Raw genomic sequence first — 24,411 nt, 5'->3', positions numbered from 1 at the left:
CTTTTATTAAAGAAATACAAGTTTTATTTATTTTTTTTTTAAAGATTTATTTATTTATACATGCACTGGGTACAGTCAGAAGCGCAGGAGGGTGAGAGAATTCACCAGAGTCAGAGCGGGGAGCAGAGCAGGCAGAAGGCCCGAAATGCACTGCTGAGGGGAGCAGCGGGCGGCAGGAGAGGTCTGCGCGCCATGTGGGCCCCTCCCCAGTGGCCGGGGATCGAACCGGCGCTGCTGGAGGCTGCGGGCAGCTTCGCAGCCCAGCGCTCAACCGCTGCACCACCGGGGAGGCCCAAGAAATACAAGTTTTAAAATCACAAAGCTGAGAAAAATGAAAAATGATTCATCAGTGCTTGCAAGACTCCCCCCCAAAAAAAATACTTTAAAAAGTAGGCAAAGAGTTTTTGAAGACTTCATTACACCCGCTGAAGGGACAGAGCATTCAAAAGGCAGAGCCATGGTTATATATAAAGACAAAAGGGTAGGGTGTGGTACAGTCGCCTAGCAAGCAACAAGAATTGAAGTAGTTCATTGTGACTCGAGTTTAGGCTAGTTGACAAAAGAGAGGAGTATTGTATGTAGTGAAAGATATCATTGGTACTGATTTGGAAGGGTTGCTGTAGGAGGAAGTCTGTTAAGGCAGGAAGAGCAGAAAAACAGTTTGAATCATTCATGTGACTGTGGCTGAGACTTGAGGTCAGCGGATCGATTTAGGAGAATAGGCCTTTAATTGTGATTACGTAGATGTAGGTGGTGAAGTGAAAGGAGTGCTTCACAAACTTTAGCAAACATCAGGAACTCCTGGAGGCTTGTTAAAATACAGACTACATGTCCAGAGTTTCTGATTTCAGTAGGTCTAAAGAGGGACCCCAACATTTTAACTTCTAGTTAAGTTCCCAGGTGATGGTAAAGTTGTTGGCCCAGAGACCTCACTTTAGAGAAATGCTAGTATATAGAGGCTAACTTCCAAGTTTTTTTTTTCCTGCTGCAAGTTTTATTAAATTTCATTTATTTTGCAATGCTGTTGCACCTTGTCATTCTTATTTGACCTATGGATTGGATTTTGCTTCACGATGTAAAGCACCCCTAATCTTCTTGTGGAGAGTTTTTTAAAATAATAATAATTGCAAGCTAACAGACAGTACTTAGTTTGTACCAATACTATTTGAAGTGCTTTATATGTGTATCATTTTAATCTCTATAACAATCCTTTAAGCTACATACATATTATTACAGTTGAGAAAGTTGAGATAGTAAAAGTTTAAGTAAGTTGCCCTAGAGCACAGAGCTAAAAAGTGCCAGAGCAGGATTCAAAGCAGTTTGGTTCCAGAACTCCTGCATAATTGCTCTACTCAATCACCTTCCATTAAAATACTTCCAATGCTTGGTTCTACAGTGTACCTTCTACTGCCAGAAAATCCTATAATAATATTTGAGTTTTGGAAATGCACAGTGAGAAAATCATTGTCATTCTGTTCATCTTTCTTGAGGCATATTGTGTTCTGAGTACTGTGTTGGTCTAGGGACAAACATTTACCGTCAGTGGTATATTAGGGAGATACACATCTGCTGCTTTTAATTTTACAGCATTGCATACTGAGGATTATGATAGGAATGTTGGGACACCCAGATGAAAAAGAGAACAGCCCTAGATGGAAGGATTGGGGAAGGCTTCTCAGAGGGGGTGTCCCCAGACCACAGTATTCTGCTCCTAGCATTAGTAAAAGCATAGATTGAGACTGTCAGGTTAAAAGATAAGAGGCACAGCTCTCATAAGACTACATCGTTTGATGTCAGGGTTCTGTTGACTGGGAAAGGTCAGAAGGCCTCACTTAAGTGGCAATTCATTACTTTAGTGATTTCAACTTGGCCCAAGGTCTGACCTTCAAGTTTAGAAACTTGATTTTCATCAGTAAAACAGAGAGCTCCCATTTAGCAAGTTCACAGTGACTCATGTAGAGACCAGAATGTCAGTTCCCAGTGAAGGTTGCCACAGGGTTTGGAGCACCTGCAGTTGGTTGAACAAGACTCTTCTTGCCTCTGAGGCCCCTTACTCTCTGCAGCCAGGGCTGCCTGGCTCTCGTGAACACACTTTTTAGATTAATGTGTTTAATCAGGTTGCATTCTGGTTTGGCTGGTTGAGTAGCTATATCTTTGCACATCTCTTTCCACATCTTTGCTTTCAACCATTGTATGTGAACTCTCTAGTTTAATTCCTTCTAAGACCGACTTTCCCCAGTTTCTGAGTTCTTGATGAAGCATCTCAGCCTGTGGGTCTGCTTCCCCTCTTTCTTTGATCATATTATTTGAGTATATATGTCCTGGGTCTTCTCCCCGACCCATCGTCCTTCAGATCATCAACATGGCCTACTATTTCTGCCTCTTTAAATATCTCTCAGTTCTGTCCATCCCTCATGCCACTGCCCCAGTTCAGATCTTCTTCATCTTTCTTTCAGGCATTTCTCTTTTTAAGTCAAAGCCTCCTTGTCATCAGTCTGATTTTCTCTCTACTTGTAAAATATCCTCTGTGCTGCTGTCAGATACTTCTAGAATCAAAATCTGCCCCATCATTACTACATAAATCTGCCCATCATTACTACTACGACTGATTTCCATTACAATCAGGCAAAGCCCCTAGCCCCTTAAAGGCTTTTCCTTCATAACCTTAATTTCTGATTGATAGTTAATTCATAACATCTCAACTCATGTAAGAATTTTTCCCCTGGGTTGCAATTGTATGGGGAATATAAAAACAAACAAACAAAAAAGTTTTTTTTCCCTTCAAACAAATCTTGAAAAAATGCTACTTGAAGGAAATAAAGGTACCTGTAATCTGATTGTATTGTGCAGAATCCTGTAATGTGCATCATTTTGCTGTTTTTCAAACAGCAGGTCGTAATACATTGGTTGGGTCATGAGATTAGGATAGAGCAGCATGGAAACGTGGAACAATATTACAAGGATGAACTCCCCTAGTATCAGTTATCAGCTTCAGTAGTTATCACTTTATAGCCAACCTTAGTTTATATTCCTACCCACATCCCTCTCTTGTTATTTTGAAGCCAATCTTAGATTCATTTGCAAATTTTTCATTTACAACATTGCATACTGAGGATTATGATAATGAGCAGCAGCATTTTAAAAATCATTAAATACATTTGTTATTGTGTGTGAACTGGGTCACAAGATAAAATATTTGAAAGTCACTGATCTAAAAAAAATGTCTTTTCAAGTAAGAAATGTGGGTTCTAATGTTACACATCCAGAGTGACAATAGTAAAGATTATCTGACAAAGGGGAAACTGCTTCTTTGCAGAAAGACCCCATCCATTTTCCCCACTATAGAATGTGTTCAGCTGCCCAAGACCCCAGATGCTTAGCTTCAGCCTCTCTTTTTCTCTTTTCTCTGGAATCAGAACTTGAGAGGACTGAGTGATTTTGTCAGAAGGAAAGGGGTGAGGAAAAGTAGCTGACACTTATTGAGGACCTTTTCTGGGCCTGGCACTAAACCTTTTAATATATATTATCCTATTTAGCCATTACAACATTTATAACAGAATACATGAGGTGCAGAGAGATGGAAGAGACTTGGTGCAGAATCCTCATCTAGTGGAGACCAAGGCAAGTTCTAGCCCAGGTGCCTCAGCTCTGAGACCTGCTCTTTCTCCATATCAGACTGCCTGTTGCACACCTGGTCTTAGGGACAGCCTTCTGCGCCCAAGCTACAACAGATCAAAATATGGCATCACTGACCCTGAGAAAGAAGCCTCCATCTAGCACAGAGGAAAGCTTTCACCTTGCTAGAGTTCTGTAGGACATAAGGAAAGACTTGCTCAAGCCTTATCCAGAAACTAGAGGCTGATTCCAGAGCTCCCATGGGCCTTTTAATGATTGCTGGACAAATCAAGACCAAGCCAAGCCTGGATTGTCCCCATCCAAAATGTGGGCCTCTGTGTGATCTTATTCAAGTCCTAAGTTCAAGACCCCTCCAGGCATTGTGATATGAATGATCCTTGAGTTGGCAGAAAGAGGTTAGGTTAGGAACCCCTCCTTCACCCTCTTCAGATTGCTGCTTGAACAGACAGGAGTACAATAACTTGTGACGTTCTCAAAGAAAACCCTAATTCATCAGACCTTCCTGAGAAGGTTCCTGGCCTTGTCCATTTGCTAGCTGTGTGATTTGGGTAAATCTCTTAACCTTTCTGGCCCTCATTGAGGATAACAGTTACTTCGCAGAGTTGTGAGGATTAAAAATAATAAAACCTGCGTTCCTGTTACATGGTAGATATTCACTAAGTAGAAACGGTCATGTCCATGTTTAAGAAGACAGAAAAGGTAATAATACATTTCAGGAAAATATCTGATTAAATTGAGAGGGATAAACTCCAGTTATCTTTCAAGTTCAGCGATACAAAACACTTTGTTCCTCACCATCCTGGATAAAACTGTAAAGAAGTAGGAGGTGCAATAACCTACACTATGTTCCCAGCGCTATTCTGTTTTGTTTGCATTGACTCATTTAATCCCCACAACAACCGTGTGATTGGTGCTGTTAACCATCCTCATTTTACCAATGAGAAAACTGAAGCTAAGAGAAGTAACTCGCCTGAAGTCACATGTGGCTAGCAAGTGTCGAAGCCAAGATTCTAACCCAGCCAGTCTGGCTGCAGAGCAAGGGAAAGAATAAAACCTGCTCTACCTTGGGGTGGTTGTGAGATTCAAAATAAGATAAGTTTGGGGGAAGTGATTCGTGTTCCAAGAGCTTGAGTGGCGGGCTGACTGGACTGGGGTTAAGATACATACTTTGGAGTCTGACTGCTTTGGTTGAGTCCTAGCTCTGCCACTTAACTAGCCTTTGTGATCTCGAGCCAACTAACACTCTGCCTCACTTTCTCAAATATAAAAAGTGGAATTGTAAAAGGACTTGCCTGATAGAGTTGTTTTGAGGGTGAAATGAATTGGCACATATGAAGGGTTTAAAGTAATGCTAACATAGTTCTAAACAAATAATGGTGGTTACGATAAAATGAAAATGAAGGAGGAGGAGAAAAAAGAGGGGAACAAAGGGTAGGGGAAGTAAGCCTTGAAATTTGAGAACTCTGGGATTGAATCCCAGCTCCTGATTTGATTTTAGGACTATTTCTAAACTTGTAACTCAAATAGTCTCAAAATAGAGCTGGCCAGATGAAAGGAAGTATATGTAGAGGCCCTCAGCATAGTGGCTGCCACCAAGCAGTAATTTGATAAATATTAGTTCCTTCTTCATTTACTCAGCACCTACTGTGTATAGCGATGGTGCTAGGCTCTGTGGCATACATACATGTGAGATAGATGTGACGCATTCTCTGCGCCTTAGAGTGAGGTCTGAAGAGTGAGACTAATATGGTCATTGATCACTAACATAAGATTAAAAATAGGTAATGCTAAATGCTGTGAGACAGTGTAATCTCTGAAAAGGGAAGGCGTTCTCCATTGGGGAGATACAGGAAGGCTTCCTGGAGGAATAGGTATTGATTATAGGCACAGAAGCTGGGATCTAGCCCTGTAGGAGACCATGCTAAATTGGGACCTGATGGCATTCTTACCTGAGAGCCCAGGAGGAAGTTGGCTATCTGCAGTACCCAGTAACGCCAAGCTGGACAAGCTCTGTGGACTGAAGGGCCTGGGTCTCTGGGTGCACTCTAACTGGAATTTCCAGATCAGGAAGCTCTAGCTTGTGGTCAGATAGGCAGCATTCTCAGGCCCTTGTTGATCTGCCAAGACTATGTCATGAGTGCTCAGAGAAAGGGGGAAAGGTCATATTTTCTCTGCTGCCTACTAGGAAAAAGTGAGAAAAGTTGCCCAGATAACCCTTGAGGTTTCTGCCCTCTGGGCAGCTTTGCCCAGCCCTCCCACTTCTTGCCCAGCCTTACCACTTCTTGCCCAGCCTTCCTACTTCTTGCCCAACCCATCTTTGGACCACAGACAGACAGGGGAGGCATCAGGTGGGGCAGGCCTTGGTGTAAAACCTGGCTCACAGCTCAGCCTCAGGAAAGTTAGTTAATTGCTGTGAATCTGTTTCATCAGCTATAGAATAAGTAGTAAGGTGAATATTTGTATAAAACACCCAACTTAGGACTCAGTACATTAGAGAACATCTCAGCCTTGTTAGAATCAGTCACCATTTTATTAGACGCATGATTTGTGTTGCACAAGTGCTAAGGATACAGACCCTGCCCAATGGGAGACAGAAATGGCCCCTAGCCACCTGGCCCCAGCCTGTGTTCAACCTCCACCCTGAGAAGTCTTCGGGGATTCCGCCATCCATCCTTCACACTGGAAATGCAGTGATCCTTCTCAAATCCCTCGGGGCATTCCCTTGCTGCTTGTCCTCCTCATAGAAGCCTGCTGGACTACTTGGCCAGCGACTCCCCTTGCTCCAGAGCTGATTCTTCTACGTGTTAGTACTGGTTTAAAATAAAAATCGAAAGCGCGCATGACCTAAAGCAAAATATGTCCTTTCATAGAAAGATCGTGCTGGAGAAACCTATAGCTCATTTTCCTCTGTCCCCCACCTGCTCCAGGGCTCTGGGAATCAGAAGTCTCTCAACAGGGGCATGTCCCAGTTCCTTGCCTGGCCAGCAGCCCCCACTCTCAGACCCAGGAAACTCCTTCCTACTCCCTGTTCCCCTGAGGCCCTCCTGCCATCCAGCCTGCCTGGCCCTGCACTTGCCCCAGTCCCAAGCCCCTGACCCCATTGAGGAGCGGCCCTAGCAAGGTTGCTAGTTAGGCAGGAGGCATGATTGGCACTATCGCCCACCAGTGCGCCCAGGAACGGGCAGGGCTGGAGTAGGGAGGTCCTGGAGCTGCCACTGGCGGCCTGTGGATCTTGGAGAACTCTGTGGCCCCCTCTGGGCCTCAGTGTCTCCTGGTGACCAGTGATGAGTCTCGACGAGCTCAAGATCCTTTACAGCTCTGGACGGGAGTCGCCCTGCTCTGGCATCCCAGGTCCCCTCCGGGACACTTAAGCTCGTGCCAGGCGGGGAGGTGCCGGCCGCGGAGGGGAGGGGCCCAGGTCCGCCCCGCCCGCCCCTGCCAGGTGCTCCGCGGCCTCCAGAGCCGCCGCTGCCGTCGCCGCCGCCACGAGGGGCCGCCCGCGCCCCCATCCGAATCCGGCGCGTGTCCATGGACTTTCTGACCGCCTGGAAAGCGGCAGCCTTTGGGAAGAGCAACCGCAGGTACCAGGCAGGGCGAGGACAGTGGGAGGCGCGGATGGGACAAAGCTGGAGAACAGCCGACGGGAGGGACCCCTGGGGATCCCGCAGGAGACAGTGGCGTGTGGGGCCCTGGGGGATAACGGCCAGAGGGCCGGGAGAGGCTCCCAGCCTCTCACCCCACCGCTCCCCTGCTCCCGTGTCCCGGCCCCCAGCAGGGTTGGGTCTGAGCATCAAGGTCCATGCGGCCCCCTCCACCTGGCTGCCACCTGAGGCCTGCTTCCTGTGCCTCAACCGTGGGCCACCTGCGAGGGCAGCTCAGGTGAGCTGGATCTCAGGCTGGGTTGGGAGTCAGGTTTGGGCAGATGCTTCTCCACTCACGCTGCCTCTCAGGCACAGGGTCCTCCCCACCGCTGCATGAGCAAAGTCATGGGCACCTGGAGTGCCTGACAGGTGAGAACAGGAGCACTGTCCCCTGGGGCTTGTCCACATTTGAGGGCAACAGTGTGGAGGGAAATCCTGGTCCTGGTGCCAGTTCAGGGTGGAATTATGTGCACCACAACTGTTCCAAGATCAGCTTGTTAGGGACGCGTCATTGCCTCCAATGCATCACCTCCACTTCCCAGCTGTCCCCGCCTAGATGGGTCGGTGTCTTCAGATGTGTTCCCATGAGAAAGGAGACAGCCCTGATATTTCTCCTAAGTGTTAATCTCCATTCCTTCATTTTATATATTTTAAATTTGCTTTATTATAATTAGTCTTTTTCCTGGTCCCTTATTTAGGTTTTCTAAATTCCTGCTATCAATGAGGCCATCTGGTATTTTTTCTTTTTCTTTCTGGCTTATTTCGCTGAGCATGATCCCTTCCAGCACCATCCATGTTGCTGCAAATGGCATGAGTTTATCTTTTTTGATTGCTTAGTAATATTCCATGGTGTCTATGTACCACATCTTCTTGATCCAGTCATCTATTTTTGGGCATTTGGGTTGTTTCCATTGCTTAGCTACTGTAAATAGTGCTGCTATAAACATAGGGGTGCAGGTGCCCTTTTGAATGAATGTTTCTGTGTCCTTTGGGTAAATAAGGCAACTATAAACCAGAAATACACTACAGGAGGGGGGTGGGGAGGAGGGAGTAGGATCAAAACAAGGGGGGTGGGAATTGTGTGGGGACTATAACCAAGATGAAAATGTATACACTGTGAAAATATGAAAAATGATGTAAAAATATATAAAATTAGAAAAATAAATAAAAATAAATAAATTTGCCCTGCAACCCTCTAGAGAAGGGCAGTCACACTCCCCTCCCACTGCCTCCATCTGACTGTCCTGTGAGCACCTGAAACTGCAAGCCCCAAATCAAATTCCTCATCTTCACCCCCAAACCTGTTCCTCCTCCTGTGTCCCCATCTCAGTGAATGGCATAGTCATCCATCCAGTTGCCCAAGACCAGAAACTGGGAGTCATCCTTCCGCATCCCTCCCTCATGCCCACCCCGCCCCCCAAGCCCTGCTGATTTTATCTCCTGAATATCTCTCAGCGCTGTTCGTTCCCCCTTGGACTACTGCAGCAGCCCCTAACTGTCCCAGGTCCTTCGCTCTTCCCCTCTCCGTGCATCCTGCAGATTGGTGTTTTCTAAAGCACAAACCATATCATTTGCCTGCTTTAAAATCTTTCCATGGTTCACTCTCACAGAGAGGTTAAAGTTCAAGACCTTTGTGGAAAGAACTGGACCTGGCCAGGCCTGTTTCCAATTATTCCCTGACCCTACTCTGGGCCAACAACACCAACTGGCTTTGTAAATTTCTCACAACCTCACCAGCTGCTCAGGGTTGCCTCTGCCTGGAACGCCACCCTCCACTCATGGCATTTCCCCCATAAGACTCAAATTGGTTGAGCCTTTTAGAGAGACTTTCTGACCCCACTCTGAGTCAGGTTCATGGGCTTTCAGGGATCCAGCATCTCTGCTTCTCTTTCATTTAGTCTCTCAACAAACATTGTTGAGCACTTACCATATTCCAGACATTGTATTAGACACTATGGAAAAGGTGTTACTTCACACATACACTTTCCTGCTCTCAAGGGATCATGTTTAGTGGGAACGATGGACTTTAAAAGTAAGAAAGCACGTGCACACCAGAAATAGATGCTGTGTAAGACTTAAAATAGGGCAATGTGGTGGATGGTACAATTGACTGTATCCATATCATTCTTGGCAATGACAACTCTCATGGCAAAGCCTGAGTTGTGTCTGAGAAGCAGAAAGGTGGGTGAGTCGTTGAAGATGCCTGGAATCCAGAAGAAACAGGACCATGAGTTTGGATCTCATGGTGTCCTGGGAAGCCACAAGGAGGACTTGTGGGAGGTGATTTACCTATTTAAACTTGAACCTTTCTACTCCCATGGAGAAAGGATTTTGTAGACTGACAGGCATTTCTACACTGGGTCGAAGTCACCTGTCACTGCCTGTCTGCCCCTGTGTCCCTGGAGTCCAGCCTGGAATGGGGCTTAGAGTGGGCTTCAGTTTTGATGCAGACATGCAGGAATGACTTCTGAAGAGGGTGAGATCCCCTGGCTGGAGTGAGGAGTAGCTGTGTCCAGAAGAATTTCTTGCCTGGAGTCTGCTCTGCCTGTGAGAAAGCAGTTGTGCTGTCCCATAGCACTGAGGAGCCTTCTGAGTCCCAAGTATGTGTATGTTGCTGATGTTAACAGTGTAGGGAGGAGGAGAGGCTGGTATAAGGATCTAGGACAAATTCTGGGGGGTGCAATGGAAGAATTGGGGTTGGTGGGGGGAAGAAACTGCAAAGGAAGAACTGAGATGTGGTGAATAGACAGGCTGGGAGATGAGGCCCAGAATCATCTGGATGGGGAGAGGGGTAAGAGACAAGTGAAGAGGAGAGAGAGCAGCGGGCTTCTGGCCAAGTAAAGGCCTCTGCATCCTTCCTGGGCCTGTGTGAGCATAGTGAGGACCTGAACACACTTCTAACATGTCCTGGGCACAAATACCTAGAGAATTCTTTATTCCCAGTTACTCTACAAGGTCTCACAGCTGAGGCACAGACCCAGGTCTTCCATCCTCACTCAGGACCTATTGCTTCTCCACCCTCCCCCCAACCACACCCCGCACACTGCCTTGTGTCTCCCTGCCTGGCCAAAAGTTGAAGGGCTTGGGAGGATGCTCAGTCCCTGTTCTGCTAGTCACTTATTGGCTCTGTGACCGTCATTCAGTTCCTTGATCTGTGTGAGCCTCAGTTTACTCAGCTACTGACAACAGCTACTGACTGAGCCATAGGAAGACCTAGTGAAGTCACAGTGATCAAGGACCTAAAAGACAGCCACTGGAGTATATCTGGCTCAGTAAATGCCAGTCCACTTCCTTCTGGGTGCTGGTATGAGGTCATTTCCAAGGTATTTGTACTGAACAGGAGATTCTAAAAGGTATGAAAGCTGATATCGGGATTCCAGTAGCTAGGAATGGTTAGGAGAGGAAAATGACACCGTGCATCGAACAATGGAGACCGCCACCTACTCAGTCTACAAATAGATCCCCTTCCTCGTCACACTGGTAGCCCCCACTCACGACTGCTCCTGGAAGAGCCACTATCAGGACCGAAGGGGGAGGAACAGGTAGGCAGACTGCTTTGAAGAGAGTAATTAAGTGACAGCTGCTGTGGCGGGTGGAGGGGAGGCTTTTCAGAAAGGAGGGGCCCAGTGAAGAGGCTGGGGACCTCTGGGGATGTTATCAATAGAATTCCTGCTCTTGGGTTGAACCTCAGCTTCAGGAGCTCTCATGCACCTTCTGTAGGGAGTTTCTGGTCAGAATTCCAGTGACTAGAATCCTTGGGTGGCTCTAGGGTCACTTCCTTGGGGCTGGATCTGGATTCAAGGCCACCTCTGTGATTCTCAGATCCTGTAAGTCAAAGCATTTGTAATTACTAGACATAGGATTTCAAATTCCAAGTTTCTACATGTTGCAGCTTCAGCTCCCAGGATTCTGATCTACCCTGTGACCAAGACCAGCTGAGCAGGGTAGGAGATGGCTGCGGTGGGGGGAGGGGGGGGTACCTACGGCACCTCAGACTTCAGCTCCAGGTAGGAGACAATTGTAATAATCCAAGCTAATAAATTCTCCGTAGACACAATATAAATTGTTCACCCTACAAATTCACTATAATTCACTGAACTTATTCCTTGGCAGTGAGCATCTAGGTTATTTCCACTTGTGAATTTATTATACACACTGTGATCAGTGTGGATGGGACCATGGAAAGCTTCAAAGTAACCTTTGTCCCTCTTTATCAGTTACGGACGGGTTCCAGACTGGGACGTTTTTGGTCCTTTCTAAGGTCAACGGGAAATACATTATCAAGGTTGCTATTTCAGGTCTGCTAGCACACCACATTTCCTGATAAATCTTCAAAATGTGACTTTAGTTGCCCATGTTGCTTTGTCCTTCCCCCGAAAATTTGTGTCTAGAAACTCAGTTTCTCTTTGTGGTCACCTCCACTCTTTTACTGTGATCACCTGCTTCTCTACTCAGCGCAAGGCCTAGCTGCCAGCACTTCCAAGTTCAAGTCCTGGGGCAGTAAGACAGAGCAATTAAAAAGTATTCTGGAGCCACACAAGTTGATTTTGGAGACAGTGGAACTTTCTAGCAGTGTGACTTTGGACAAGTTGCTTAACTTCTCTGTGCCTCAGTTTCCTCATCTGTAAAATGAGGGTAGTGTTAGGACTTGCCTCACGGGGTTGTGATGCATGAATTAGTTTATGTGAAGCACTGAGAACCATGTAGCCAGTTCTATACCAGCAAGTGCTACTGATATTCTGATTAGTCTCCCCAAGCCAGGAGAGGAAGGGGCTTTTCACAGCTGTAGGTTGTGAACGTTCAAGGAGCTATTCTGACTGGCCCTTCCTGAGCCAGTGTGCCGTCAGGTGAGGTCCAGAAAGAGGATGTGCCTCCCATTCAGCCAATGGGGCTGGAGAGCAGGGAAGGAGATACGGTTCTTCAAAAACAAGTGGGGGGTCGGGGGAGAATTTTACCCTAGGTGTGGTCTTAAAATAAAGCCACAGTTTCATGAAGGACCCAAATTAAGCACCCCTGCTTATTCCTGTCAGTCTTCTGGCTGTGTTGGGAGCTGGGCACTCGTGCCTGTAGCCACCTCCCTGCGATCATGCTTTACCCACCCAGCTCCACGCTCTCCCTGATTACCACCACCACCCTGTCCTAGATGGCACGAGGGGGAGTAGTCGCTTTATCACCCCCTCCCAAATGTGGGGCAGACCCTTTCCCTAAACTCCACAGCAGTTGACTAGGACTGAGCAGTAACTTTTTTGCTTGTTTAGTTTTTATTTTATATATATATATATTTTTTTTTTACATCATTTTTCATTTTTGCACAATTCCCACCCCCCTTATTTTGACCCTCTTCCCTCCTCCCATCCCCCCAGTATATCTCTGGTTTATAGTTGCTTTTGATTGTTGATTGTTGATTTTGGTTTTTACTTTATTATAGTCTTTTTCCTGTTCCCTTATTTGGGTGCTAACTTTTAAGAGCACCTTAGGAAGCAGAAATGAGTAGCAAGATTTCTTGTGATTCTGTGGTGCTCAGCCATGCTAGGAGTCTTTCTGCAAAACCTCGACTTGCTAGGAGAGTTCAGTGTATGTCTCCCAGCATCTTCCTTCTCAGGAGAGAGAAGAACATTTTCTTTCAAGCCAACACTCACAAGCCTTTTTTTCCCTATCCTATGATCAGCCCTTTCCAGGTGAACAGTAGTACAGAAATCTGCTTTCAGATAAACTGCCCTAACCCCCTACTCTACTATATGGCTGGCTTTGCCCCAAGACCCCCAACAGGACAATTACTTTGGAATTTATGGGTGGAACATCAGGTATCTTGTCCAGGTAGGCCCGGGTCAGATCTTCCAGTCCTTTTGACTTCTTCCCATGAAGGTTTCCTCTGCCTGTTCCTGCTTCTACACCTCAGGTGTTCCCTCCCTTACTGCCTTGCTCTGGCAAGCACCCACACCTTTCAATAATTCATTGCCAGCTAGGAAACACCCCTCAATAAATGCTCCCCTTTCTAGATGAACATCTAAGTCTCAGATTAAAGGTAACCCTGCTGTCTTTCCAAGAAGATGGACAACTTTTCTTGGTGACTGTTGGGCAAGCAGGTGCAGGGTGGGCAGGTTCATGGCTGATTTGGGCAAATGGAAAAGGAATCTTTGAACCCTCAGTAAACTTGACAGGCCTTAATGCTGAAGCAGGGAACCAGATACAGGCAGACCAGGAGGCAGACAGCAACTGAGCCTCCCAGTCCCTGTGATCTCCACCTTCCCTCTGGCTTCTCTTCGATCTCTTGGCGTCAGGGGAACGTGCACCCTGAGCTCTCTGGCTTCTTGGTCCGGGTGTCCGTAATCATAGATGCACGTACCCCGTGTTCATGCTCCAAGCACACTTTGCAATAACTCGTTATCAGGTGTGGGCAACAAGGCCTAGGAGGTAAACAAGGCCACAGGTGGCAGCCGTAGAGGATAGCAGAGGGATGGAGGAAAAAAAGCCTGATTTAACCCATTTTCCTTAGGGGACTGAAAAGCATATCCTAGCACTATCCCTGAGCATAGGACAGGCCAGTTAAAGGTGGGGGGGGTCACATCTGCAGGGGTCCAGAATGCCCCTGCACTCAGATCCTCCTCTTGTCCTCCTTGGTTTGCCACTGCTCTTTCCAGCCCCAGTTTCCCCTGACACCCTCTGAACCAGCCCTGCCACTCTGCCATCTCAGTGATTTGTCATAACGGCGGGATCTGCCCTGGCCTGGGCGGGGACTTCACACACATCCTCACCTTCAATATGCCACAACTCAGATCAGGGAGGTCTTGTGTCCTATTCTAACAGATGAGGAAATTGAGGCATCCCTGGGCTTTCCCAAAGGCATAGACACTGGGATTTCCTTTTTAGAACTACATGTAAGAGTTTGTTTTCTGCTTTTTTAAATAATTCCCCACTTTCTAGAAAACTCACTCATGTAGCAGACACATAATTGAGCACCTACTATCTGTCAGACACTGCACTAGCAGACCTGATACTGGGGGGAAAAAAAACCCTGCCCTGGTGGAGCACAGAATTGAGTGGGAAGAAACAGAAAAAATACACAAAATATATAGGATTTCAGATAACAAGTGCTAATGGAAAAATAACACACTGCAAAGGAATTGGAAGGGAAGGCTTCACAGAAAAGGTGACATTTGAGCTGGACCTGAAGGAGGTGAGGGAATAGCATGTGAGTACCTGTGGGAAGAACATTCCAGGCAGAGGGACTAGCAAACACAAAGGGCTCCAGGTGGGAGTGTACTGGTGTATCAAGAAGATCAAGGAGGCCAGGGTGGCTGAGAAAGAGTAAAGGGAGATGATAGCAGAGTGATAATAGGGTACAGGTTGTGTGTAGCCTTGAGGCCATGTAGAATTTAGCTTCTGCACTGAGCAATTTGGCTAGTGCATGCAGAGTGTTGAACAGAAGCATGACAAGAGCTCATCAGTGAGTCTGGAACTGTGTGGAAATAGACAATAAAGGTACAGGAATAGCAGAGAAACCAGGTAGGAGACAATTGTAATAATCCAAGCTAATAAATTCTCCGTAGACACAATATAAATTGTTCACCCTACAAATTCACTATAATTCACTGAACTTATTCCTTAGCAGTGAGCATCTAGGTTATTTCCACTTGTGACTTTATTATACACACTGTGATCAAAACAAATGGTCACTGATGCACAGCATCCTTCTACCATAAATCTCTGTGTCTGTGATTATTGCCTTAAGCATTCGCTACCCAAGTTACTGGTCATTTAAGTTTTTCAGTCCATCATTCCAGTTGCCCTTCGAGAGGTGGTGCCACTTCCTGCTCTCGCCAGCAGTGTATGAGGTAGCACATTTGCCCTGAAGGTCGGTAATAGGTGTCCAGTGAAATCTGCTGTCTTGTCCTGGCCAGATCTGGAGAAATCCCTCTTTTGGGATAGCTTTGCATGGTTCCAAAGTTCTTTGGGGTCGATGTGACCATCCTGTTACCCCCTATTTTAGAAATGAGGAAACTAAAACTCCAAGAATAATGAGAAACCATATTTCAAGTGCTTTGTACACAAAGCATTTAATTCTTGTACTTCATTTAATTCTTGACACACCCCAGTGAGGTTGGTGCCATCATTATCCCCATTTCTGAGATGAAGTTCTGGTCCAGTGTGTCAGAGCTGGAGGGCAAGCCGATGCTTGCAAGCCTGCTCTCTAAACCACTCCCTGCCCTGCCCTGTGCTGGCACGTTGACTTGTATAGGTCATGCAGCTGGGACATGGTGACCAGTAGTCCTGACCCCCAACAGGATGGCACCTGTTCCAGAAGCCTCTCGTTAGAGCCCTGCCACTTTTTTTCAGTCAAAACTGTTTGGGGCCTTATAGGGAAAATGGAGTGTCTCAGGCTTGTTTTTGCCCTCCAGCCGCTGGCCTTGATGGCTGGCACCTGTGGTCTTGTTTTCCTCCCAGGTTGCATTACCTGCACGTGATAATGTGTTGCTAGGGCTTGGAGCTTGAGAACATGAGCACAGGGCACACGTACCTGTAATTGTGGACACCTTGGCCTGGAAGCCAGTGTTTGGGGCTGCGCATGTGTAAATGCAGACATCTGGGCCTCAGAGTGTTGATAAAAGGGCTTCTCAGCTCAGTGTTCACGGGGGCGTTATTCTGAGGCAAGATGGCCAGACTTGGGGTTGCAGGAGGGAGGCTGAGGGAGAGCTCTGGAGAAAAGAAAGAGAAAGCATGAAGTATTCGCATGGAAATTGCGGGAGGCTGGGAGGGTTGGCTCTACCTACAGCTGTACCTGGTTCCCAGTTTCAGCTTTAAAAGCTTGTCAAATCTATCGAGGGTTCCAGGACTTTTTTCTATCTTCCCAAATTCATGACAGGCTTTCCTGCCTAACATGAGGGCCTCTTTAGGCTCACGCTTGGCAGCTCCTGGAGCCCAAACTTTTGCAGAAGAGCTCAAATCCCAGAACTGAGCGCATTAGAGCATGGAGGGCCCTTAAGTTCCTGGTCTGACTTTTTCGCCATTTCTGGCAGAGGGGAACAGTAACTTGCCCAAGGTTACACAGGTAGTAGAAGGAGGAGGAGGAGGCCCATCTAAGGAGTAGGCCTAGGTCCTTCAGAAGGGCCTCTAGCCAGGGAACATTTAAGAACTGTGACTGTCACAGCCCTCTTTGTTGATTGGCCTGTTTATTGTGAATTATTAACAAGCCCCATCCTGTAACCTGCTGGGTGAGGCTCAATCCAAGAAAATCTGCCTTATAGTCACCAGCTCAGCTGGCTTGGGAGGACTCTAGAGTCTCAGGAAGTCCTGGGCAGGTAGAGACAGCAGGGGTAGGGATGGGGGTGGGGTCCTGGGAGGGGGACAAGAGATGAGAGGTCACCAGAACAATGCTCAGTAATCCTCACAGCATCCCTGAGAGGTTGGGGCTATTATCCCAGGTTTAAAGATGGGAAATGGCTTCAGAAAGGTAGCAGAGCAGGCATCACAGCTTAAATTCTCTAAAACAATGGCATCGGTATCTACATGCTTGCACCCCGATTTCCACATATTCTGTCCATATAGAATAAGGAGATAAGACCTTGGTTCCAGCTATGGCAAACCTGAGTCAGTCACTTGGTTCAAACTGCAGTTTCCTCATTTGAAATATGGGAGATAAGGCTGCTATGGCCCTTTCTGGAGTATCTGAGGCGGTTTCACTAAATGGATACTTATTGAAGTCTTCTGACTTAAGCTGAGAGCCGGGTCAGGGGAAAGCTGTCTAAGGAGATCCTCGGGACCATCAAGAAGTAGCCCAGTGATAGTTGTTGCGGGTTGGGGAGAAAGAGGGAAGAAAGCAGGCCTGGCATTTCCCAGGCACAAGGCACCAGGAAATGGGTCTCCTGGCAGCAGAGTAAGGGACCCAGGACTTGATACTCTCCTGGTTCTCAAAACTTGGCTGCCAGCGCCAGGTGGAGAGGGGAGAGGGGCAAGGCCTCCTGGTTTGGGAGCAGGAAATAATGGTGACTCACAGCTTCCCCAGGGTTGGGGCTGGGCCAGTGCTCCTGGGGACCAGGAATGGCCTTGGGTAGAGCCTCCTGAGGGGTGGGCCTCTGCAGGTTCTGACTCACTCCACAAGTGGCTCCAGCATCACTGCCACTTCTGTGGTGTGGGGACAGTTCCAGCTCCAAAGGCAGCCTCATTGCTTATCTTGCTGAGTCTGTTTTCACCTGTGGAGGGGGGAGGGTACTATGTCTAGCTCACCTCCATCAGTCCTTAAACACACGGTGCTCCGTGCCAGGCACGATTCTGGGTACGTCACATTTCTGAATACTTGAGCCTCACAGTGGTTCTTGAAGTAGGCAGTGTTATTTCCATTTTCCTGATGAGGAAACTGAGGCTTTGAGAAATAAAAGAGCACATTAAATAAGCTGTTACACACTTAATTATGTGTGGCACATAATAAGCCTTGATGAACGCCGAGCATTAATCATTACCAGTGGGGAGTGGTAAAATGCTGGGCCCAGTGTTAGTGATTAATTAGGCACTGACAGATGTCAGACAAAATATGACCTTCCAGAAGCTCCCAGTGTTATGGCAGAGACAGTTACATAAACTTCACTCCACCACAGCTCACGGACAGCATCAGCCTGGGGTGACCAGGTCAGAGGGAGTTAAGGCAATGTGTGCCCAAGAAGCCTCCGACCTGGTCAGGGAGAGAAGAGGGCTTCCTGGAAGAGGCAGTGTCAAAGATAAACCTGCCAGGTGAGTAGGAGCATTGCCATCTGGCAGGTTCTAAATAAATATTGGTTAAATACAGTAAAAATTGACCTTGCACCAAATGTAGCATAAAGTTCACTCACCTGGCCTCTCAAGTTCTGGGACAACCCTGGCAATTTTATATTGGCAATTTTTTTTTTTTTGTTTTTTAAGACTTCCAGTTGTAAGCCTCTGGATCAACCCCTGGTTAAATGAATGAATCAGTAACAAAGGAAGGTGTGCTTCAGGCAGAGAACCGGATCAGCAAAATCCTTAACAATTTGAAAGTGCCTGGCATGTTGTGGGCCGCCCCCCCCCCAACCAGACTCCTATTTATACACATTGCTAGGCGTGGCACCAGCTTCACGAACTCTAGCTGTCACCAGTGTGCCCTTGCCTACCTCCATGCTTTCATCCAGGCTGCTCTCCCATCTGGCACACTCTCCACAACTTCGCTGTATATAAATATTAACACCAAGGCCCTCCTCCAGGAAGCCCCCAGACATCAGCCCATGTGGCAGTCTTTTGTGTGGATTCCTATAGCTGATGGTGGATGTTGTCATAGCTGTTCCTTGAGTTATCTGTTCTGTGGCTACCTCTGAGAACCTCAGTGGTGGCATGACTTGCAAATGAGCATCTGGCTTCTCACTTATGACAGGAAAAGAACACCCTACCTTTCCAGGCATTGTGAGATGTGAACAGTAAGCTCCCAAAGCTCCTCCCCTGCCACCAGGTCCAATGTGCCTGGCTCCCCAGAACCTAGACCAAGTCCTCCTCCCACCATGGCTGCATCTGCAGGCTCCTCCTGTTTCCTCTTCTGACATCCTGGAGCTCTGGGTTGATCCAGGGGCGCTGGAGTCCCTCCTCCTTCTGTCCCCTGCCTTTGTGAAGGGACAGCTCTAATGGCAGCCACCTGCTCTGATGAGTCATGGTTAAGAGCAGCTGGAGCCTGGAGGTGATGGCTGGTTAACCCCTTGTGGGCCAGTGGCTTTTTCTGCCAAAAGACCAGGTTGGCATCAGCTCTGGCTCTAGACATCCACCTCAAGGGGGACAGAGTGGGCATCCGTGGAGTGTTGTGAGTAACCTCCATGCAGGCACTAGGGAGTCAGGGCAGAGGGGCCCTAAAGAACAAGGGGTAAGAGCATGTGGTCTGGAGTCAGGGGGCCGGGGTTCCAGCTGCAACTTGACCATTTTTTAGGTGAGTGGCCTTGAGCAAGTCGCAGGAATGTGGTGCCTTAATTCCGCATTTGCAAAATGGCAATTAGGGGGATTGAGAAGGCAAATATGAAGTGCTGATTAACTGAGTGTTAAGCCACGTTAACTTCTGTCTCTGGTCTCCTGCAAACACGGTCACAGTCACTCACGAGCAAGTGGGTGGGATTAAACTCCAAGCCTGCCACTGGAGCCCGGGTCTTTCTCTGCATGAATGCCCCCCACCAGTGCAGCAGGATGATGGACTCAGAGGGCCGGCTGCAGAGCCAGAGCTGTGGAGGAGGGGAAAGAGCAAGGGAGGTGGACCTCGGGTCTAGGAGAACTTTCTGGCTCCTTATAGTTGAAGCTGTCTGAAGGAGGGAGCTCCTGGTCCTCGGGGCTGGTGCGCGCAGAGGGTAGCCTGGCATGGGCTGGCAATCTTGGGAGGCCGGGACTCTTGCCTATCAGAGCTGGGGGTGGGGATGCACTCCCCAGGCGGGCCGGCCAGAGGCAGACCCCGGCTCCCAGCTCCACTTGCATCGGGCGGCGGCCGTGTCCCCACTGCGCGGGCGGGCAGACCGAGGCCCTGCCCGGCCCCGCCGCTTCCCCGCCCCCGGCGCGCCCCTCCCCGGCGGCCGCGTCCGCGGCTCGGCCGCACAGCGCCCGCCTGGGTTCCGGCGCAGCACCTGGGCCGCGGCTGGTGTCCGGCGGGGCACGCAGCCCGCCCCCCTCCGCGATGACCTCGGTCGGCGCCCCGGGCGCCCAGCCCGCGGGGTAAGTGCGGCGCGGGGACAGTTCCCGGGGCGCGGGCCGGGGCGGGCCCGGGGCGTGAGTCTGGCGCGGGGCCCGGCCTCCCCCTGCACCGCCCGCCCCGAGGCCCGCACTGCGGCTTCCAGCGCCCCCCACCCCAGCCCAGCCCAGCCGGCCCTGGGTGCCCCCGCCGCGGGAGCGGGGAGGCTGCAGAAACGTGGTCGAGGAGAGTGGAGGTGCTGGGGAACCCGGGTCCATCATGCCCTTCTGGGTCCCAACTTTCTCGCCAAGCTGTAGTAACAGCCTGTTCCCGAGACGTCTTCCTCCTCTCATGGCGTTTACACCTGTAGGTGGATCCTGTTGTCATCGCTTCCATTAAGACGAGGAAACCAAGGCAGAGCTTTTCAGGGACTCTCACCCAGGAGGTGAGAGGTGGAACCTGGGGTTTCAACCCAGTTCTGTCTGAAGCCAGGGCCTCCACTCGCAGGCCACACTGCCTGTCCTTAGGGATATTTGGAAGAGTTAAAAAGCTGAGGAAAAAAAGCAAGGCAGTTGGGTGTCCAGGCAATTGGGTATTAAATGGTAGCTCTGCTGCTGGCCACCAACCCCGCTCCACTGATGAACCCTGTGGGACCCCTACTCTGCCCCAGAGGGATGACAGCTGCCAGTTGCTGGAAGACCTGGAGCAACTCTGCCTTTCCTGGGCCTCCCAGGGTAGGGGGTCCTTGCTGGGAGCCCGAGTACTGAGTGCTGGGAGATTTCAGGGTGGAGATAGGGCACAGGTGAGCTGGGAGGGGCACCTGCCCTGCCTGTGGCCTCACCACCAGGGACAATATTTGCTAAGGGCCTCAGGGCTAACATATGAAAAGGGAGGTGACAAAGCTGGCACCAGCCAGCAGGCCTCACAAGGGCCTGTGTGGGCCCCCAGGCTGAGGGCTTGGAAGGCTGGGCGCTGTGGCCCTAGTCACTCTTGTCTTAATCAATTTTGTTGTATGATTTTGGCCAAGTTCTTTACTGCTCCCTCCTTTGGAAAACATAGGAGGCTAGACTGCTCTCTTCCTCCTCTTTGCAAATCTGGAGTCTGGCTAATCCCTTCTGCCCAACCCCAAGTGAGCACCACCTCACTGGGCCCAGAAAAGTGGTTGCTAGGAGAGAAGGCAGGCGTGCAGCAAGACACATATCAAAGAATTCTGAACCCCTAGGCTGGAACTCGTAGGCTCTCATTCATCTCTCTGCCTTGTGCACACACATCCTGGAATCCCCTCTGTACCCCTGGGAGTCTCTGGCCTTTCTGTGGACCTCCAAGGTAGAAAACTCAGTCTTCCAGCACTGGTGGGTCTTTATCCTGAACCGTACTGCTCCCCCATTCCCCCCACCCCCGCTCATCCTCCAGGTCCCATTCTTTTTTGAGGTTACACAGCTTCTGCCCTTTTAAAGTTCTTTAGTTTCATTATAAAAGCAGTGCTGCTTGATAAGAGATGATAGGAACACATAGTAGAAAAATGAGTACTTTTTACTGTTTTACATAGTCTGTCATTCTTCACAACTGGGTGAAAGTACTGTTCCCATTTCATTGAAGAAACTGAGGCTCATAGAGGTTAGTTTCTCGAAGTCACTGCTAAACTGCAGCTTAGGTCCAGGGTTGTCAAAACTCTTGAAGGCCATGTCAACCTGATACCTTATGCGCAGGTAAGGAGGCAGAGTCAGTCATATTTGCAATTTAGAAAAGTCACTTTTGAAGCAACAGATTGAGGTGGGCAGGACCTCACCCTCTGAAGTTCCTCCTGAATGATGGAGCAGGGATTAAAAGGCTGCTCTAACTCCTGTCTGAGTCCCAAATGACTTCTTTGCCCTTCCTTTCCTACATCATATCTACCTCTCCCTGATGAGTCACTGGGTTTTCTGCTCCCAGTGGAGATAGCTGGTCCCCTAGCTCCACCTAGCTCTGTCCATCAGGCACTAAAGTAGTGGCTTTCAGGCAGGCAGTAGTGACTCTAGGCTGCCTGACACCCCCTGAGTCCCTCCAGCTCCCATCAGCCTCAAGCCCCCTCCCCCATATGCCTAAGCCCCTGACCTTGAAAAGTGCTCCATACTAGATGCAACTCAGTGCGCCCCCCACCCCCTGCCTCATTCCCCCCAAAGCACAGTGGAGAGGCCATCACCTCTAGGAGCTTAGAAGTATGTGACCTGGGCCCAGCAAGGTGACCTAGAGCAGAACAGCCTTGAAGCCTGCAGAGAAGCTGTGATGGATCTCCACCACGGCTAGGGGAGGGTAAGGATTGGTACAGTTGCTTCTGCTGACAGCTTTTCTGTCTCTCCCAGGCTCCTGAGAGGAGGAGACTAGTTCCTGTCTTTACTTCTTTATCTGTCAAGTACAGATAACAGCACCTGCCTTTTGGGACCGGTGGGAGGATTGATTGAAATAATGCAGTCATCATTTAGATAACTTGAGTGGTGATGGGGTGGTGGTTAATGCTGTTATTAAGTCCAGTGCAGCCAATATCCCCAGCCCCCCTAGGTTCTCCGGTCAACCGGAAAACCCCTTCCTTCCTTCCCCTGCACGTCACAGGCCTGCCCCACTGCTCCTCACAATCCTTTGCTCCCACTCTTTCTCCTCCTTGCACTTCTTTCTTGTCCTCAGTTCAGTGCCATCTTTTCCAGAAAGCATCCTTGTGTGCCCTACCCCCACTTCTGGGCATTCTCAGTCCCCAGTGATTGTGATGGAAGCCTTGATGGCTCTGACTGTTGCCAACTCTGCATCTGTGGCTCCTGTAGAGTGACTGCTCCTGTGAGCAGCTCCCAGGCAGGCCCAGGTCTAGGTCTATGCTATGTCCCCAGCGCCCAGCCCTAGGACTGACCCAGAGCAGGAGATTGGTGAGTCTTTGTGGGAGGGGCCAAGAGAGGAAATCAGTCCCACCTCGCCCACTCACAAGCAGGAGACATGCTGGGGCTGCCAGGGAAGGGAGTGTGTGTCTCTGAGCTGCCTGTGCATCTTTATCTCTAGATACCTTGAGCAGACAGCCTCTTCCCAGGTGGGGGGCGGAGGTGGTGATGGGGTGTGCACAGAAACCGGATGTAGGCTTTTAGCTTTGGAACCATTTAGAGATGAATACAAGGCAGGACAATGGGCTTGACCCCCTGGGACTGAGCTGGTGGGCACTGGCTCAGGCTAAAACTTGGGTTAGAATCCACAGTTGGGCCTCCCCAGTGGTGCAGCGAGTTGAGGGCTGTGTGCTATGAGGCTGTCCGCAGCCTCTGCAGTGCGGGTTCGATTCCCAGGCGGCCCGGGAGAAACCCACATGGCGCTGCAGACCTCTCCTGCCTCGCCCACTGCTCCCCTCAGCAGTGTCTTCGGTCTGTCTGCCTGTTCTGCCCCCTGCTCTGTCTCTGAATTCTCACTCTCTTGTGCCTCTGACGTGTACCCCAATTCTTGTATAAATAAATCTTTTAAAAAACCTCTTTATAAAAATAAAAAAAATCTACACTTGGACATGTGACCTTGGCCAGGTCACCTCTGTATTTCAGTCTCCCCATCTTGGATGGGGAGGGTAATAACCCCACTTTACAGGTTTTGTGAGGGCTCAAGGAGAGAATGCCAATTAGATGCCCGGGGCAGTAAGAGCTCGTGGGCTTTTCATGGGTTCATCCAGCAGACATGACTGAACTGAAAACCAGTTACTAGGTTGAGCCCTGTGCTCAAAGGAAGGCTGTGCCTGCTCGTCATGAAGACAGGGACCGGGATGGCTTTCAGAGAGGCCTTTTCAGCATGGAAAGGGGCATGGGCTTTATCTAAAGAGTAATGGGAAGCCACTGAAGGATTTCAAGTTCAAAAGTGACACAATCAGACTTGGGCTTTAAAAAGAAAACTTTAGGGCCTCCCTGGTGGCTCAGCGGGTTGAGTGCCGCACTGTGAAGCTGTCCGCAGCCCCTGCAGCGCAGGTTCGATCCCAGCCGGCCAGTGAGAATCCCATATGGCGCAGCAGACCTCTCCTGTCTCGCCCGCAGATCCCCTCAGCAGTGTATTTCGTCAGTCTGCCTGTTCTGTTCCCCACTCTGTCTCTGGTGAATCCTCTCACCCTCCTGTGCATCTGGCCTATACCCAGGTTCTTGTATAAAAATAAATAAATCTTTAAAAAAAAAAACAAAAAAACTTTAGCTATTATGAGAGGTTTGAATTAGAATGAACAATGCTTCTAACAGTCTCCTTATAAAAGCTACCTTAAGGCTGGATGGATTCCTGTGAACATTCCTTAACCTATATTTGAGTGCACATGGACGTAAAAGCTTCTCAAGCCAAGAATGAAAAGGGAGCTGAAATTAAGCAGGCAAACAAATGAAACCCCAACCACTTTGGAGGTATTTGCAAATCCCAGAAACCCAGAGTCTTTGTTGAGTTTTTGTAGCTGCTCATAAGATGGGGGCGGGGGAAATATTGGGACTTACCGAGCAACAGAATGAGCAGTGGGACTTAACT

General features: G+C 48.9%; 1 protein-coding gene across 5 annotated transcripts in view; it reads left to right on the top strand.

The window, feature by feature from the left end:
• The first annotated feature begins 7,096 nt into the window (after positions 1–7,096).
• TTC39A (tetratricopeptide repeat domain 39A) overlaps positions 7,097–24,411 on the top strand; it is a 46,344-nt gene continuing 29,029 nt past the window's right edge. The window contains exon 1 of one of the 5 annotated variants that reach the window (XM_037500479.2): positions 7,097–7,217. In XM_037500479.2, coding sequence (XP_037356376.1) covers positions 7,165–7,217 — 53 coding nt within the window. In that variant the 5' untranslated portion in view covers positions 7,097–7,164. Of the gene's footprint in view, positions 7,218–19,843; positions 19,962–22,721; positions 22,812–24,411 lie in introns of those variants that run through there. The other 4 variants (XM_037500475.1, XM_037500481.2, XM_037500477.1 and 1 more) reach the window with 4 other exon arrangements.

Source organism: Talpa occidentalis, unplaced genomic scaffold (assembly GCF_014898055.3).
Source record: "Talpa occidentalis isolate TD23 unplaced genomic scaffold, MPIMG_talOcc4v2.1 talOcc4.9, whole genome shotgun sequence".
NCBI lineage: Eukaryota > Metazoa > Chordata > Mammalia > Eulipotyphla > Talpidae > Talpa > Talpa occidentalis.
Note: the sequence above shows the minus strand (reverse complement) of the source record. Positions and strands in the feature narration are given on the sequence as shown.